General features: G+C 46.1%; 1 protein-coding gene across 1 annotated transcript in view; it reads left to right on the forward strand.

The window, feature by feature from the left end:
* The window catches only part of LOC147108157 (PDZ domain-containing protein GIPC1-like), a 147,296-nt gene that overhangs the window by 117,969 nt on the left and 14,078 nt on the right, over window positions 1-15,249 (forward strand). The window contains exon 4 of the mRNA XM_086006026.1: window positions 5,455-5,536. Within this exon, the coding sequence (XP_085862152.1) occupies window positions 5,455-5,536 (82 nt within the window). The remainder of the gene's footprint in view (window positions 1-5,454; window positions 5,537-15,249) is intronic.

Below are 15,249 nucleotides of genomic sequence, written 5' to 3' on the forward strand. Positions count from 1 at the left end.
ACACAAAGGCCTGTACCAGTACAATCGACTGGTTTTCGGAGTAGCATCAGCTCCAGCTATCTGGCAAAGAGCTATGGAGCAAGTCCTGCAAGGGATTCCGGGGACTCAATGCTACCTAGACGACATCCTTGTAACAGGAGAAAACGACAACGAGCGCCTTGCCAATTTGGAGCAGGTGCTCACTAGGCTGAGAGAACGGGGCCTACGAGCAAATCGCCCAAGTGCGAATTTTTCCAGAAACAAATATCATATTGTGGCCATATAATTAACGAAGAAGGGTTGCATAAGTCACCTGAAAAAATTGAAACGGTCATAAAAGCCCCAGCACCTGAAAATGTCTCACAATTAAGGTCGTTCTTGGGATTGATAAGTTACTATCATAAATTTTTACCGAACTTGTCAACTGTTCTGCACCCTCTTAACGCACTGCTACAAACGGGAGTAATTTGGAAATGGAGCGAAGACTGTAAACGTGCCTTCCATAAATGCAAAGGCTTGAGCATGTCCAAGGAAGTGTTGGCTCATTACAACCCATCACTGCCAATCAGACTGGTGTGCGATGCATCCCCTTACGGCGTAGGAGCGGTATTATCGCATACATTCCCTGATGGCTCGGAGCGGCCGATAGCTTTTGCGTCACGCTCATTGAACTCAGCTGAGCGTAACTATGCCCAGATCGACAGGGAAGCACTCAGCCTGGTATGGGGAGTGAAGAAATTCAACCATTACCTACACGGACAAAAATTTACCTTGTTGATTGACCATCAACCCCTCGTCTCCATATTCAACCCTAAAAAGGGCGTTCCCATTATGACAGCGCAAAGGCTACAGAGGTGGTCCCTTTTCCTAGGGGCACACCAATATGACATAGAATACAAAGGATCAAAACAGCATGGGAATGCTGACGGTTTATCGCGCCTACCGTTGCCAACGGTAGAAGAGGCACCTACAGTGGACCCAGTGGAGATGTTCCACTCAACCATAGCGGAATGTCTACCAGTAACAAATTCTACCATTGAAAAGGAAACGAGAAATGACCCGACTCTCTCACGAGTCTACGATTTAACGGTGAAGGGATGGCCAGCACATGGCGAACCATTGTTGCCAGCATTCTCGCAAAGAAGAGAACAGCTGTCAGTGTGCCGAGGAACCTTGATGTGTGGATCCAGAGTGGTGATTCCACCCAAACTCCAGGATAAAGTTCTAAAGGAGCTTCACGAGGGGCATCTGGGTGGAGTGAAAATGAAGAACCTAGCCAGAGCGTTTGTGTGGTGGCCAGGTATCGATGGAGACATCAAAGAAATGACCAAGAGCTGCCTAGGATGCCAGAAGGTCCAAAACGCCCCACCACAAGCCCCTCTACATCCATGGGAGTGGCCCTCATCTCAATGGCAAAGGGTACACATCGACTTTGCTGGTCCATTTATGGACTCAATGTTCTTAATCGCGGTTGATGCACACTCCAAGTGGCCGGAGGTAATAAAGATGTCCTCCACCACCACGGAAAAAACCATCACAGTATTAACGACCATATTTGCCAGGAATGGGCTGCCTGAACAGATCTGTTCTGATAATGGACCGCAATTTGTGTCCGAAGAATTCAGGACGTTCTTAAAAAACAATGGGGTTAAGCACTACACGTCCGCCCCATACCATCCCGCCACCAATGGATTAGCTGAAATGTTTGTCCAGACCTTCAAGAAGGCCATAAAGGCCATGTGTAATGAAGACATAAATCTACAACATAAGGTAGATAACTTCTTGTTTGCGTACAGGAATGCAACACATGTGGTTACAAACCAAACTCCCGCCATGATGTTTTTCAATAGAAGACTAAGATGCCGGCTGGATTTGATCAAGCCAAACATCAGAAGGGACGTAGAGAACCGACAATTTCAAGGCATGAATGAAAGGCCAACTAGAACCTTCCAGATAGGTCAACAAGTTTTGGCCTGGGACTACCGTACCGAGAAATGGCAGCCTGGAACTATTTGCACACGACTAGGACCGCTGATGTATACCGTGGACATTGGTGAAAGCATAATAAGGCGCCATGCTGACCAGATCATAGTCATCCGAAAAGGGACAACCTACACCACAACTCTATACGCCTAATGATGAAGCAGAGATACCCATAGTATCTACCTCCGATCCAGTGATACTGGAACCAGATGAACCCGACACTGGCATTCAAGCTGAATCGACCTTGCCAAAAGAACCTACTACACCACCGAAAACTACTACACCACCGAGGCGTTATCCAGACCGAGTCAGGAAGCCTCCAGAGAGAGTGACTTATAATTGATTAACTGCAGCAAATGTGTAGATTATTGTTCTTGTAAACATGTTAATTAATGATTACTTAAAATGTTATGTACTAATTATCTAAAAGGGGAGGAATTGTAGTGTATGTACCTTTAAGAGCCCCTGTGTACTGTAATACCGGTAGTGACCACTCGGGTATATAAGCCTGTATAGCGTCTTGTATCTTTTAGTTCACCTCCAGACTTTGTTCAGTAAACACCTGTTAAACCAACTCCTGCATTCCGTGTCTCCATTAACACACGGATACAACAGTTTCAGTAGCAGATGAGCTGAGGCAGGGATGGAGATGGGCGATGTTACGAAGGTGGAAGTAGGCGGTCTTGGTAATGGAGAGGATATGTGGTCGTAAGCTAAGTTCAGGGTCAAATAGGACACCAAGGTTGTGAACAGTCTGGCTCAGCTTCAAACAGTGGCCAGGGAGAAGGATGGAGTCGATGGCTAGGGAATGGAGTTCGTGGCAGGAACCAAAGACAATCCCAATATTTAGCTGGAGGATATTTCTGCTCATCCAATATTGGATGTTAGACAAGCAACACGACAAATCAAAGGCAGTGGAGGGGTCAAGAGAGGTGGTGTCGTCAGTGTACATGCGGAACCTGGAGTTATGTTTTCGGATGATGTCGCCGAGGGGCAACATGTAGATGAGAAATAGAAGGGGCCAAGGATAGATGCTTGGGGACTCCCGAGGTAACAGTGTGGGAGTGGGAAGAGAAGCCATTGCCGGCGATTATCTGGTTACCACTTGATAGACTGGAACCAGGCGAGTAGTGGTTCAAATCAATGTACAAGTAAGCCATGTGCTATTATAGTAGTAAGCTGCTTAAAAGTTTAGCCATATCTTTTATCTTAGATTTGAGATAAATAAATTGGGAACTGCCGTGTTTTGCAACGATGTTTAATGGAGCAGACTACCACAATACATGGCACTTTAGCACAGTCTTAATGCAATTTCTTTTTAACAGTACTGTAGGGCGGTGTTCCAGTTCTGGCAGTGAAGTGGTGGGACAGGAACACTATGAGCATTTCGCTTGCATGAATCAGCAGAAGCCAACACTGCTAGACCTCCCAAGATAGGCTTGTACTTAATAAGCAAGGCAAGCTGTTGGCTTGGATTGAACCTGCAGGTGGCTGGTTGCCAAAAAAAAGGCAGGAAATAATGCACGTCATCATCCCATAAAGGGCTGCAGGTCAGAATTAAGGTGATGTGGTGTTGAAGGTGAAGTGGTTGCTTGGAGAGACTTATTTTTTAGCCTTTCTAAAGGCTGTAAGGGCCAAAAGAAGGGGATGACTGAAAAAATGTGGAGGCAGGAAATGGAATCTTTGAGGATATGATGGAGTGGCACAGCATGTGAACCCCAAACTTATAAAATTCATATTTTTATGCCCACTATTTTAATGGCAGGATTGACAGTTTAAAAGAAACAGTGATGGGGACAATTAAAAGGGAATGCTACAAGTGGGGTGCAATCCAGAAAACGTCTGAAGAGCCTTAAAAACCATCTCAACCCATCAGCAGCCTTCAGTAAGGCTGAAAGTGTAGGGAATTAGGAAGTGGCAGCCAAGATGCAGCCCTAGGTGCAGGCATGAGTCTGCAGATAAGTGATGGTGCAACACAGCACCTGTTCCCTCCCTTTGATGGTTGCTGAGGTGGTGCTATGTGAGCTACTGTACAAGGTGGATTGTCCTGTGTACCTATCCACAGCACCATCCCTTTGGTCAGCACTGCAACATGCCTACAAAAAGGTACAGCCAAGTTTCAGGCCACAACTAACCATTACTGCCCCTCTGTATGCACAAGTTCTATGCAACCTAGTCATTGCAACCCTTACAGCAGAGGGCACAGTTTAACATCTGCCTCTCTGTTGACCCAGACTGCCAGAAGACAGGTTCCTATGGCCATTTCCAGATAGGTTTGCCAGTGAAATGGTTGACGGCCTCTTGGGCAGGTGCAGTCAAATGGGCAATACTGGCTTCTGATCACCCTGGCATGCCTTCTTTCATGCAGTACCATGTAAAGCATGGCATGCTATGATTGGGATGCTTCTGTAGAACCTTCCAGCAGAACGGCAAGTCAGGCATTCACGTCTCCTAGTGCTGGCACCAGGGCTCTGCTGGCACAATCTTCTTTGAGAAGAAGATTATCCACCAGCACAATATCTGCCAAAATGAGGTCTTCCACCTTTCCCTGTAGAGACAGGGGTGCAGGTAAGAGCTGGAAGGCATAGAGCACCTCTCAAATAGCCTGACCTGTATGACATCTCTCTGGAGCATCTCCTCTTTCTCCAAACATATCAGCTTGAAGGATCGCTATTGGCAAACACACTGGTGCTAATTTATGGAGCTTGGGGCAAAGAAAATAATCATAACTGCCACAGACATGTGAAAGCCTAAGTAGCAGCAGTAAAAAAAAAATAATGGGAAAGCAAAAGGTATAAAATACATGGAAAACCTATGGGCCTTTTAAAGGTGCTCCTGCCTGAGGCCTACCCCAGGCCTCATTCCTGCCAGGTTTTCATGGGTGCGCTGGGGACTTTTGCCTGAAATCTCCACAGGGGTCTCCTGATCTTCCCCCTAACTTTGGCAGCAGTTCAGTGGAAAACCCAGAGAAAGAGAATAAACGGCTGTTTACGCTGTTTATCTGGCGTTTCTGCCGAATTTGCTCCTTGGTGTTCAGCATGTCCACTAGTAGGAAAAAAGCACGCCGTTCTACCCCGCCCCTTTTTAAATGCGCAAAAGAAGCCCCCACCTACTTCAGACAGGATTTCTGTGTGGCAAGAAGCACCCACCACTCCCCTGGAAAGTGATGTGCCCCTGGAGACTGATGTAAAGCGGGCAAATCCTGCCGATTAACCGCTACTGCCTCATTAGTGGGTGTAAACAGGGTGGTGAAGAGGCCAAAACTGGCCTCACTGTTGTCTTCAGAATTAGTGCACACATGTACACCGTAACCTGGTAGCAGAGCTGGCCAAGGCTTTCATGGATAAATATGCTCTTGCGTATACTTCACTGTATGCCCAACAACAGAAAAATGCAACAAATAGAAAACATGATACCAAGTGTGCTTTATGGTTTCAAAGGGAATCTGTTCATTTTTGTATTTGCAAAGAGCCAAAGTTTCCATTTCTCTAGCCAACAGAGTTTGAAGAGCGAGCAACTAAGAAGGTGGATGATTTACTGGAAAGTTACATGGGCATCAGAGATGTAGAGTTAGGTGAGTCTTGTAAAAAGAGTTTACCAAATACATGAAACTGGCTATTTTTATTGCAGTTTTCTGTGTGGAAAAGGCTTGTTTAAAGATGTGGAGAAAATAGTGTTTGCTAATGACATCCTGTGTTACGCTATTTCTTTCCCATTTCCCTCCCACGTCAATGACAGGATAAACGTTTTTTGCCGGTAGATAACCAGAAGGCAATCAAAATTCTTTACCTCTCAAATCCAATCACAGCAAACTACAATTGGTTACTCTTCTCAACAGAACAGAATTTAGTCTGTTTGCCAAGTACAACCATCTAGCTGGTCAAATATCTTATAAAGCACACTCCACTATAGAAGGGTGGTTCTATAAATGTTATGCACATGTCATAGAGTCAGCAACATATTTACTGGGAGGGATTGTATGTTGTTGGCTCTTTGTGTGTGGGAGAAATTAACCATATACTGTACTATATTTTTGTAAAAACTAGACTAATGAAAGTTCCAGATCATTCATCTTTGTCCATTTTCCAACCCTTAATTACATCCAGATATTTTCCTTTGATGCAGTGATTGAAATAACAGAATGATGCTCTGCAGAACAGTGTTCCCTTATAAGACAGATGTGTAATAGAGTTCTACAGAGCACGTATGTTAGCTCTTAATGAGAGCACAGCAGTTTAGATCACTGCCCTTTTGCCTCTGAGATTGGGGTCAGTTGTCCAATCAAGAGAGATGGAAACTAGGGCGCCTCATTATGACAGCTGTTGATAAGACTTCTATGGGAAATTACTTTGGGAAATTCAGCCTATTGTCTGATCCCAGCTGTGCTTCTTTGGACATTATCAAATCGTGAAAAGGCAACAATAATTCTAATTACTATAAATTAGACACAGCATAATTCCGCATGACTTAGCTCTCTCAACTTCTACAGCTTTCTCAATTTGATAAGTTTGGCAAAGAGAGAATATGAGAGTAGAATGGAGGCTAACATAAAAGGGAACTCTAAAACCCAAAGAGGCATGTAAACAGTAAGCGGGTAGTAAGAGGCAGGGTGGGGCCTATTAGGGACAAAGAAGGTCCCTTAGAGGTGCAGGGCAAAGCTAGAATACTCAATGAGTACTTTATATCAGTGTTTACTAAGGAGGTGGATGCTAACAAAATATCGGTAGAAGTGGAAAAGGTAGAAGCAATGGAAGGGGTGAAAATTGATAGACAGGATGTACTAGAAAGGCTGGGTATGCTTAGAGTGGACAAGTCGCCTGGTCTAGATGGCTTGCATCCCAGGTTGCTAAGGTTATTGGGGGAGGATTGAGCGGAAGGGCTTGCCATAATTTTCCAATCTTCCCTAGATGTGGGGGAGGTGCCTGAGGATTGGAAAGTGGCAAATGTGACACCATTGTTCAAGAAAGGGTGTAAGGACAATCCAAGTAACTGCAGGCCAGTCAGTTTAACATCAGTAGTGGGTAAAGTTTTAGAAACAATAATCAAGGAAAAAATTAACAGACACTTGGAGAGGTTTAAGCTAATTAAGGAGAGCCAACACGGATTTGTAAAAGGCAGATCGTGTTTCACTAATCTAATTGAATTTTTTGATGAAGTAACAGAGAGGATTGGTGAAGGGAATGCAATGGATGTTGTCCACATGGATTTTAGGAAGGCGTTTGACAAAGTATCACATAGAAGGCTGGTTAACAAAATTGAGGCTCATGGAATAGGTGGGTCAGTGGCAGCTTGCATAAGGAATTGGCTTAAGGACAGAAAACAGCGAGTTATGATAAATGGCTATTTTTCAGACTGGAGGGTGGTAGACAGTGGTGTTCCCCAAGGGTCAGTGCTGGGGCCACTGCTTTCTTTGATATATATAAATGACCTGGATATTGGAATACAGAGCAGAATTCCTAAGTTTGCCGATGACACCAAACTTGGGGGTGTGGCAAACAGTGAGGATGATACCAATTGACTGCAACAGGACATAGAAAGGCTAGCAGAATGGGCAGACAAATGGCAAATGGAATTTAATACAGAGAAGTGTGATGTGATGCATTTTGGCAGAAGGAACAGGGAGAAGCAATATACACTTAATGGCACAGTTTTAAAGAGTGTACAGGACCTGGGAGTTAATGTGCATAGGTCCCTGAAGGTGGCAGGACATATTGAGAGAGTATTTAGCAAGATCGAAACATAGAAGATAGGAGCAGGAGTAGGCCATTCGGCCCCTCGAGCCTGCTCCGCCATTCAATGCGATCATGGCTGATCATCCAAACTCAGTACCCGGTCCCTGCTTTCTCCCCATACCCCTTGATCCCTTTAGCCTTAAGAAATATATCCAACTCCTTCTTGAATATATTTAATGAACTGGCCTCCACCGCCTTCTGTGGTAGAGAGTTCCACAGGTTCACCACTCTCTGGGTGAAGAAATTCCTCCTAATTTCTGTCCTAAATGGCCTACCCTTTATCCTTAGACTGTGTCCCCTGGTTCTGGACTCCCTGACCATCGGGAACATCCTTCCTGCATCTAGTCTGTCCAGTCCTGTCAGAATTTTATAAGTTTCAATGCGATCACCTCTCATTCTTCTAAACTCCAGCTAGTACAAGTCCAATCGACCCAATCTCTCCTCATAAGTCATTCCTGCCATCCCAGGTATCAGCCTGGTGAATCTTTGCTGAACTGCTTCCATGGCAAGAACATCCTTCCTCAGATAAGGCGACCAAAACTGCACACAATACTCAAGGTGTGGTCTCACCAAGGCCCTGTACAACTGCAGCAAGACATCCTTGTTCCTGTACTCAAACCCTCTCGCTACGAAGGCCAACATACCATTTGCCTTCTTAACCGCCTGCTGCACCTGCATGCTTACCTTCAGCGACTGGTGCCCAGGTCTTGTTGCACTTCCCCTTCTCCCAATCTATTGCCATTTAGATAATAATCTGCCTTCCTGTTTTTGCCACCAAAGTGGATAACCTCACATTTATCCACGTTATATTGCATCTGCCATGTTTCTGCCCAATCACCCAACATGTCCAAATTATCCTGGAGTTTCTCGACATCCTCCTCACAGCACACACGCCCACCCAGCTTTGTGTCGTCTGCAAATTTGGAGATATTACATCTAGTTCCCTTGTCCAGATCATTTATATATATTGTGAATAGCTGGGGTCCAAGGACCGATCCCTGCGGTACCCCACTAGTCACTGCCTGCCATTCGGAAAAAGACTCGTTTATTCCAACTCTTTGCTTTCTGCCTGCCAACCAGTTCTCTATCCAAGTCAATACCTTGCCCCCAATCTCATGTGCCTTAACTTTACACGCGAATCTCTTATGCGGGACCTTATCGAAGGCCTTCTGAAAGTCCAGATACACCACATCCACTGATTCTCCCTTATCTATTTTACCATTTACATTGTAAGGTGTCTTTTTAACGAGCTTGTGGTGTGCGAGATCGATTCTTGATTTCACACTGCTCGTGAGCGGTTTCGAAGCGCTCCCCCCTCACTGATTCTAGACACTGGACTTATTGCCAGACTACCTTGATGTGTTGGCCCAACTTGTGACTCGGAAGACAAATGGATCAGGTGAGACAAGGTAAGTTTTAAAACTAATGGTTTCTTTATTTATAAGGAGAATAAAAACACAGGGAACAAAGAAACAACACAGACAAAATCATTAACACGCCTCCCAATGGGAACTAAAATTTAACACACAAGAATTACTTTGACTATCTTAAAATACATCAATTCATTAGCTGCGGTATAATAAAACGGGGGTGGGGAAAGCGCGCGGTACAACAAAGGATAAATAACACTCCCGATTACAAAGCCCTTAATATTAAAAACCCTCCCGTCTCTAAAGTATCCCTCTATTCGGTCAGCTAGGTGGAGTTGGGCCTCTATGCTCACCAGGGTTTTAAAACTGTCCTCGACCTTGGTGCTCCTGTAGCTTCCGGGATTCCCGATTGATCTTCCTTCTGGGACGGGCTCCTGAACCTGCTCTCCTGCTCGAACTTGTAGAACCTCTGTGCTCCTCGAACCGTAATCGAACCTCCTAATCGGACCTCTCCACTCGAACCGTTCGACTTAACCTTAACCTCTCGTTGTTCTCTGCCTCCGATCGTACCTTCTGCCCGTTGATTTTCCCCCAACAGTTATACCGTTTCCTTGCCCTTATCATTGGCGCCAAATCAGGGGTTTTCTTTTGTCAAAGTTTTGGGCCGGCTACTTTGACAAAAGCTGGTACTTTAGTTTAACGACTTTAATCGTGGCCGAAACCAAACTGATGGGTTATGTCCCGTGTCCCGCTGAGTTTGATGCAGATAATGGGTCTTGTCTGTGCTCTGTGATTTCAGTGATGGGTTTACGTTTATCTGGCGATTAACATGACCTTTTCAAGTGCAAGTCCTTTGTTTTTGACTTCGTTACTGCTGCTACCTTTATTACCATATCAATTGCAGTCAGTCTGGAATTTTCCAATCGGTGGTGACTCAAGTTTCTTTAAGGTATTGCAGTGGTATGTCCTTCTGAAATGAGTCATGTGATCTGCCGACTCCATCTTGTGCTCTTAAAAATGTGGCCATTTCAGGGGTTTTAAAATGTAGGCTGTATTTTCCTGGATTTTGCGAATCCTACAGTCTCTCTATCCAAGTCAATACCTTGCCCCCAATCCCATGTGCCTTAACTTTACACGCTAATCTCTTATGCGGGACCTTATCGAAGGCCTTCTGAAAGTCCAGATACACCACATCCACTGATTCTCCCTTATCTATTTTACCAGTTACATCCTCAAAAAATTCCAGTAGATTAGTCAAGCACGATTTACCTTTTGTGAATCCATGTTGACTTTGTCCGATCCTGTCACTGTTTTCCAAGTGCTCTGCTATTACATCTTTTATAATGGACTCTAGCATTTTCCCCACTACCGATGTCAGGCTTACCGGTCTATAATTCCCCGTTTTCTCTCTACCACCTTTTTTGAATAGTGGGGTAGCATTAGCTACCCTCCAATCCATGGGTATTGTTCCAGATTCCATCGAATGTTGGAAGATGATCAGCAATGCATCTACTATTTCTAGGGCCACTTCCTTAAGTACCCTAGGATGTAGACCCTGGGGATTTATCGGCCTTCAGTCCCATCAAGCATATGGATCTTGGGCTTCATAAATAGAGGTATTGAGTGCAAAAGTAGAGAAGCTATGCTGAACCTTTATAAAGCGCTGGTTAGGCCACAACTGGAGTATTCCGTCCAGCTCTGGTCACCACACTTTAGGAAGGATGTGAAGGTCCTTGAGCGGGTGCAGAGGAGATTTACCAGAATGGTTCTGTGGATGGGGGATCTTAGCTACAAGGACAGGTTGGAGAAGCTGGATTTGTTTTCATTAGAGCAAAGGAGGTTGAGGGGTGATTTGATAGAGGTGTACAAGATTATGACGGGTATGGATAGGCTAGATGGGGAAAGGCTGTTCCCTCTAGTTGATGGTACAAGGACTAGGGGACACAGAGTTAAGGTTTTGGGCAAGAGACACAGGGGGGATGTGAGGAAAAACTGTTTTATGCAGTGAGTAGTGAGGACCTGGAACTCGCCGCCGACGGAAGCGGTGGAAGCGGAGACACTCAATGTTTTCAAGGGGAGACTGGATAGGCACTTGAGGGAAATAAACTTGCAGGGCTACGGGGGATAGAGCAGGGGAGTGGGACTGACTGAATTGCTCTACAGAGAGCCGGCATGGACTCGATGGGCTGAATGGCCTCCTTCTGTGCCATTATGACTCTATGGGGGAAAAATTTGGTTGCTTTGCGCCTCCCGTTAGCACCCTGGTGAAGTAGCGCAACTCAATTTTTCCCCCTATGACTCTATAGCCGCGATTTCAATAAAGGAGGCAAGTTGACAGCGGGTATGCCGCTGCTCCCGGTTGCCGCCGCCCCCACAGATGAGATTTTAGGTTGACTGGCCTTGTTACGGCCGACCTGCGGGCCCCTCCAGGCAATTGTTTGCAGAGTGTCAGATTCTCACCTCTGATGACTCACTGTTTCAGGTAAGATTTAAAGGGGCCATGCCCCCTTTGCAGAAGCATTTGTTTTTTGTGTTAAAAGTGATGGCTTCTTCAGGAATGGCATCTCCAAAAACTATGGCTACACCCAGGTTCAATGAGGGCTCCCTCCATGCTCTTGTGGAGGGAGTTAGATGACGTCAGGAAGTCCTCTTCCCTGGAAATGGAAGGAAGAGGCCTCCTCAGCAAAGCAAGGCCGCTTGGCTGCAAGTTGCTGAGGAGGTGAGTTCGAGGTCTGTGTGCATACGCACATGGGTTCAGTGTCGAAAAAGGTTTAATGATCTGCTGAGATCACCTAAAGTGTGGCCTCTGTGCTCTGGGAAATGGAAGCTCAAGAGTGAGGACTCAGGGCGAATTCCATTTAGAATGTTGGTGGTGACACTGAGCGCAAACCACCGTTTATTGGGCAGATGATGCCTGGGCATTTGAGAATGTCGGACTTATATTCATCTCCATGTGCCAGCCACCTGTGGTTGAAGCGTAAGCTTACGTGAATCTGGTATGGATGAGTGCATTCCTTGCCTGACGGCCAGCAATGTGGTCGCGTGCTGCTGGATTGGCCACATCCGGCCCCGCAAGGCGTCGTTCCCCGTCCTCCTCTTCATCCTCCTCCTCATGCTCCTCCTCATCCTCTTCCCTGTCCTCCTCCTCATCCTCCTTCTCATCCTCCTCCTCGTTCTCCTCCTTGTCCTCTTCCTCATCCTCTTCCTCTTCTTCCGAGGAGGCTGTGTGCTGAGCCACTTGTTCGTCCGGCAGCACTAAGTCATGCTGCTGTGCGATGTTGTGCAGGGCACAGCAGACCACAACAATTCTGGATACCCTGGCTGGTGCATACTGCAAGGCTCCACCAGATCTGTCTAGGCATCGGAAGCGCATTTTGAGCAAGCCGATGGTTTGCTCCATGATGCTTCTGGTGGATATGTGACTCACATTGTACCACTCCTCAGCATCGTTTGATGGCCTCCTCATCGGTGTCATAAGCCACTTTTTCAGGGGATGGGCCTTATCGCCAAGAAGTTGAGTGTGGTGGTGACTTTGACAGCCACTGGTGAGGAGTGGCCACCCGCTCCTCGGGGCTCCAGGTCTTGGTGCAGCATTGTGCAGATGTCAGCGACTACCTCTCTTGAAAGTCTCAGCCCCCTTTGGCACTGCTGCTCAGTCATGCTGAGGAAGCTGATCCTCTGCCTGTAAACCCTGTGTTGGGGGTATCTCTTGCGGTGAGGTGCAGCCCTGTACTGAGGCCCTCGGGTGGGTGGGGAGGAGGTTGGTGCTCCTGGTGCTGATGCTGCTGTTGTGGCTGGTGCTGGTGCTGCCGCGGCTGCTCTTCCTCCGAACCTGATGGCCAGGATGAGAGGATGTAAATGGTTTCCATCCCGTTGCTATAGATTTCAGTTGAGGCAAGAAGCTTGCAAGCGCACACTCAAAGTGGCCTGAAATTATTCCAATCAGGTCACACTGCAGATGGATGTCAGCTTGACCAGTCACAAGCTCAGTAGATTTGCAAAATCTTATCCCAAACCTCCACCAACAAAGTTGTTGCATTTGAATATCAGCCATGTTACAGGAACACTTTTAAAGTGCTGCACCAATGACTACAAATCATGTCCTCGACAAACTCGTCTCCTTGCAGCTGGCGTGTTTCTGACAAGACGGGAAACAGGAGCCAGAAGCAGGAAAATGGGAAACCACTATGAAAATAGGATTAGCAAGGCAGTTAACAGGCTGTTAACTGCCTTAACTACCTGTCCCACCAGTTCCAGTCAGGTCAGTTTGGGAGCAGCTGACCCGACACTCACGAAAATCGCGTGGGGGTGGGATGGAGGCGGGTTGGCAGTCTGAAGCCATTTTTTCCGACCTGCCTCCAAACCCGCCTCCTCATGGCTATTAAAATAGAGCCCTGAGGTTCTGTGACAATACTTTGATTAATTATTCTCTACCAGGGGTGCAGTTAAAAAAATTAAATTCTGTTCACCAGTTGCCCTTAATACTATTCACCTGTCAATCACCACTGACAGTTAAGAGAAACCATGAAATTAAAGACCATCTACTTCATAGTTGTAGGTTGGTGTTTGCTCATACGATTGACCCTCTTAAGTGGATGGACCAATATGTTCAAACTCAGGGCCAGAATGCATTCTCTTCATGACATCCAAGGACAAAATTAGATGGGTTCTACTCCTGAGCTGAGTGAGAGCAGCATTTGGTTCCCATGCTTGTCAATTTTCTGGTATTTCTTGTAGGGTGCGTTCACTCAATGCCTCCCCAAGGCAACACAATTGATGTTGCGAGTGAGCCAGTGCTTTTTTTAAATTTATTCTCGGGATGTGGGTGATGCTGCCAAGACTGTGTTTATTGCCCACCCTTCTTTGGCCTGAGAAGGTGATGATGGGTCTTCTCCTTGAAGTGCTGTAACCCTTGTGGTGATGGTGCCCTACAATGGCGCTATTCCAGGCTATTGGCCCAGTAATGATGAAGGAACAGTATATATATACCAATGCATTAATGTATTAATTCAGAGATTAGAGTGGCTTTTGACAAAAGCAAAGTTGTTTTAATGGGAGACATAGGGCTGGATTTTACTTACCGAGACGCATTGGGGGCGGGACTGCTGGCTTCTGGGTTCTAGTCCTGCCCCCAGCAATGTCCGATGCACAGATGCTATTTTCCAATGATTGGCCTTGTTAAGCCCGCCCTGTGGGCTTGCTAGCCAATTAAGGGAAAGCCGGTGTCAGATGACGTCAGTGGATGACATGTCATCTGCCGGTTTTCTTAAAGGCACATGAACCATAAATTTTTGACATGATTTGACAGTGTTTGACAGCATTGAGGTGCTGTCAAACACTGACAATCACTGTACAAAGGTGAGCCCTTTCACCCAGGCTCTCCAGTGACTCTCTCCTTAGGGATGAAACAGATGGCAGCTGCAGGTGAGGGTACAGAAGCGATCTGTCACTTCTCCCATTGATGTGAGGCCACACAAACACTTCAAAGCTTGTCACCTACAGATAAATCTACACACATTAAAAATGACTTTCCCAACATTTCCTTACCTCTGATACTAACCAGTGTCCCATTGCATCCTTCACACCACTTCTGCAGCTGTCATCTATACACCAACATAACAACAGACCCACAGCATGCCTCACTTACCCATGCGGGGTTCCCCGATGTCGGGAAGCCCTCAGCAGCAGTCAAAAAATGGAAAAAAGCCTCTTAACTGCCTGTTAACCAACTGTTAACAGGCAGTTAAGTGGCTATAATCCTCTTCCTGCCGCTAGGAGTCGGGTCCCTGCACAAATCGGGGACCCAACTACCGGGAAGATTGGTTTGAGGTGGGTTGGGAGAGGTTTGCCTCCAAACATGCCTCCTCAGGGCTGGTAAAATCCAGCTCTTTCATTTTCATATAGATTGGGAAGCTCAGAGTGGCCCAAGTCAGAAAGGTAGCAAATTTCTTGAATACATTCAAGACAGTTTTCTGGAGCATTATGTTCTAGAACCAACAAGAGGGCGGGCCATATTAGATTTAGTAATGAGTAATGAGCCAGTATTAGTTAATAATCTAACAGTAAAGGTACATTTATCTTACAGTGATCATAATATGATTGAATTCAATGTTAGGCTTGAACAGGAGAAACTTAACACAGTTACTAAGGGGGCGATTTTCCCATTGGAGACGGGTTGGGAGCGG

Source organism: Somniosus microcephalus, chromosome 13, assembly GCF_052327205.1.
Source record: "Somniosus microcephalus isolate GS21.2 chromosome 13, FLI_Smic_1.0, whole genome shotgun sequence".
Classification (NCBI taxonomy): Eukaryota; Metazoa; Chordata; class Chondrichthyes; order Squaliformes; family Somniosidae; genus Somniosus; species Somniosus microcephalus.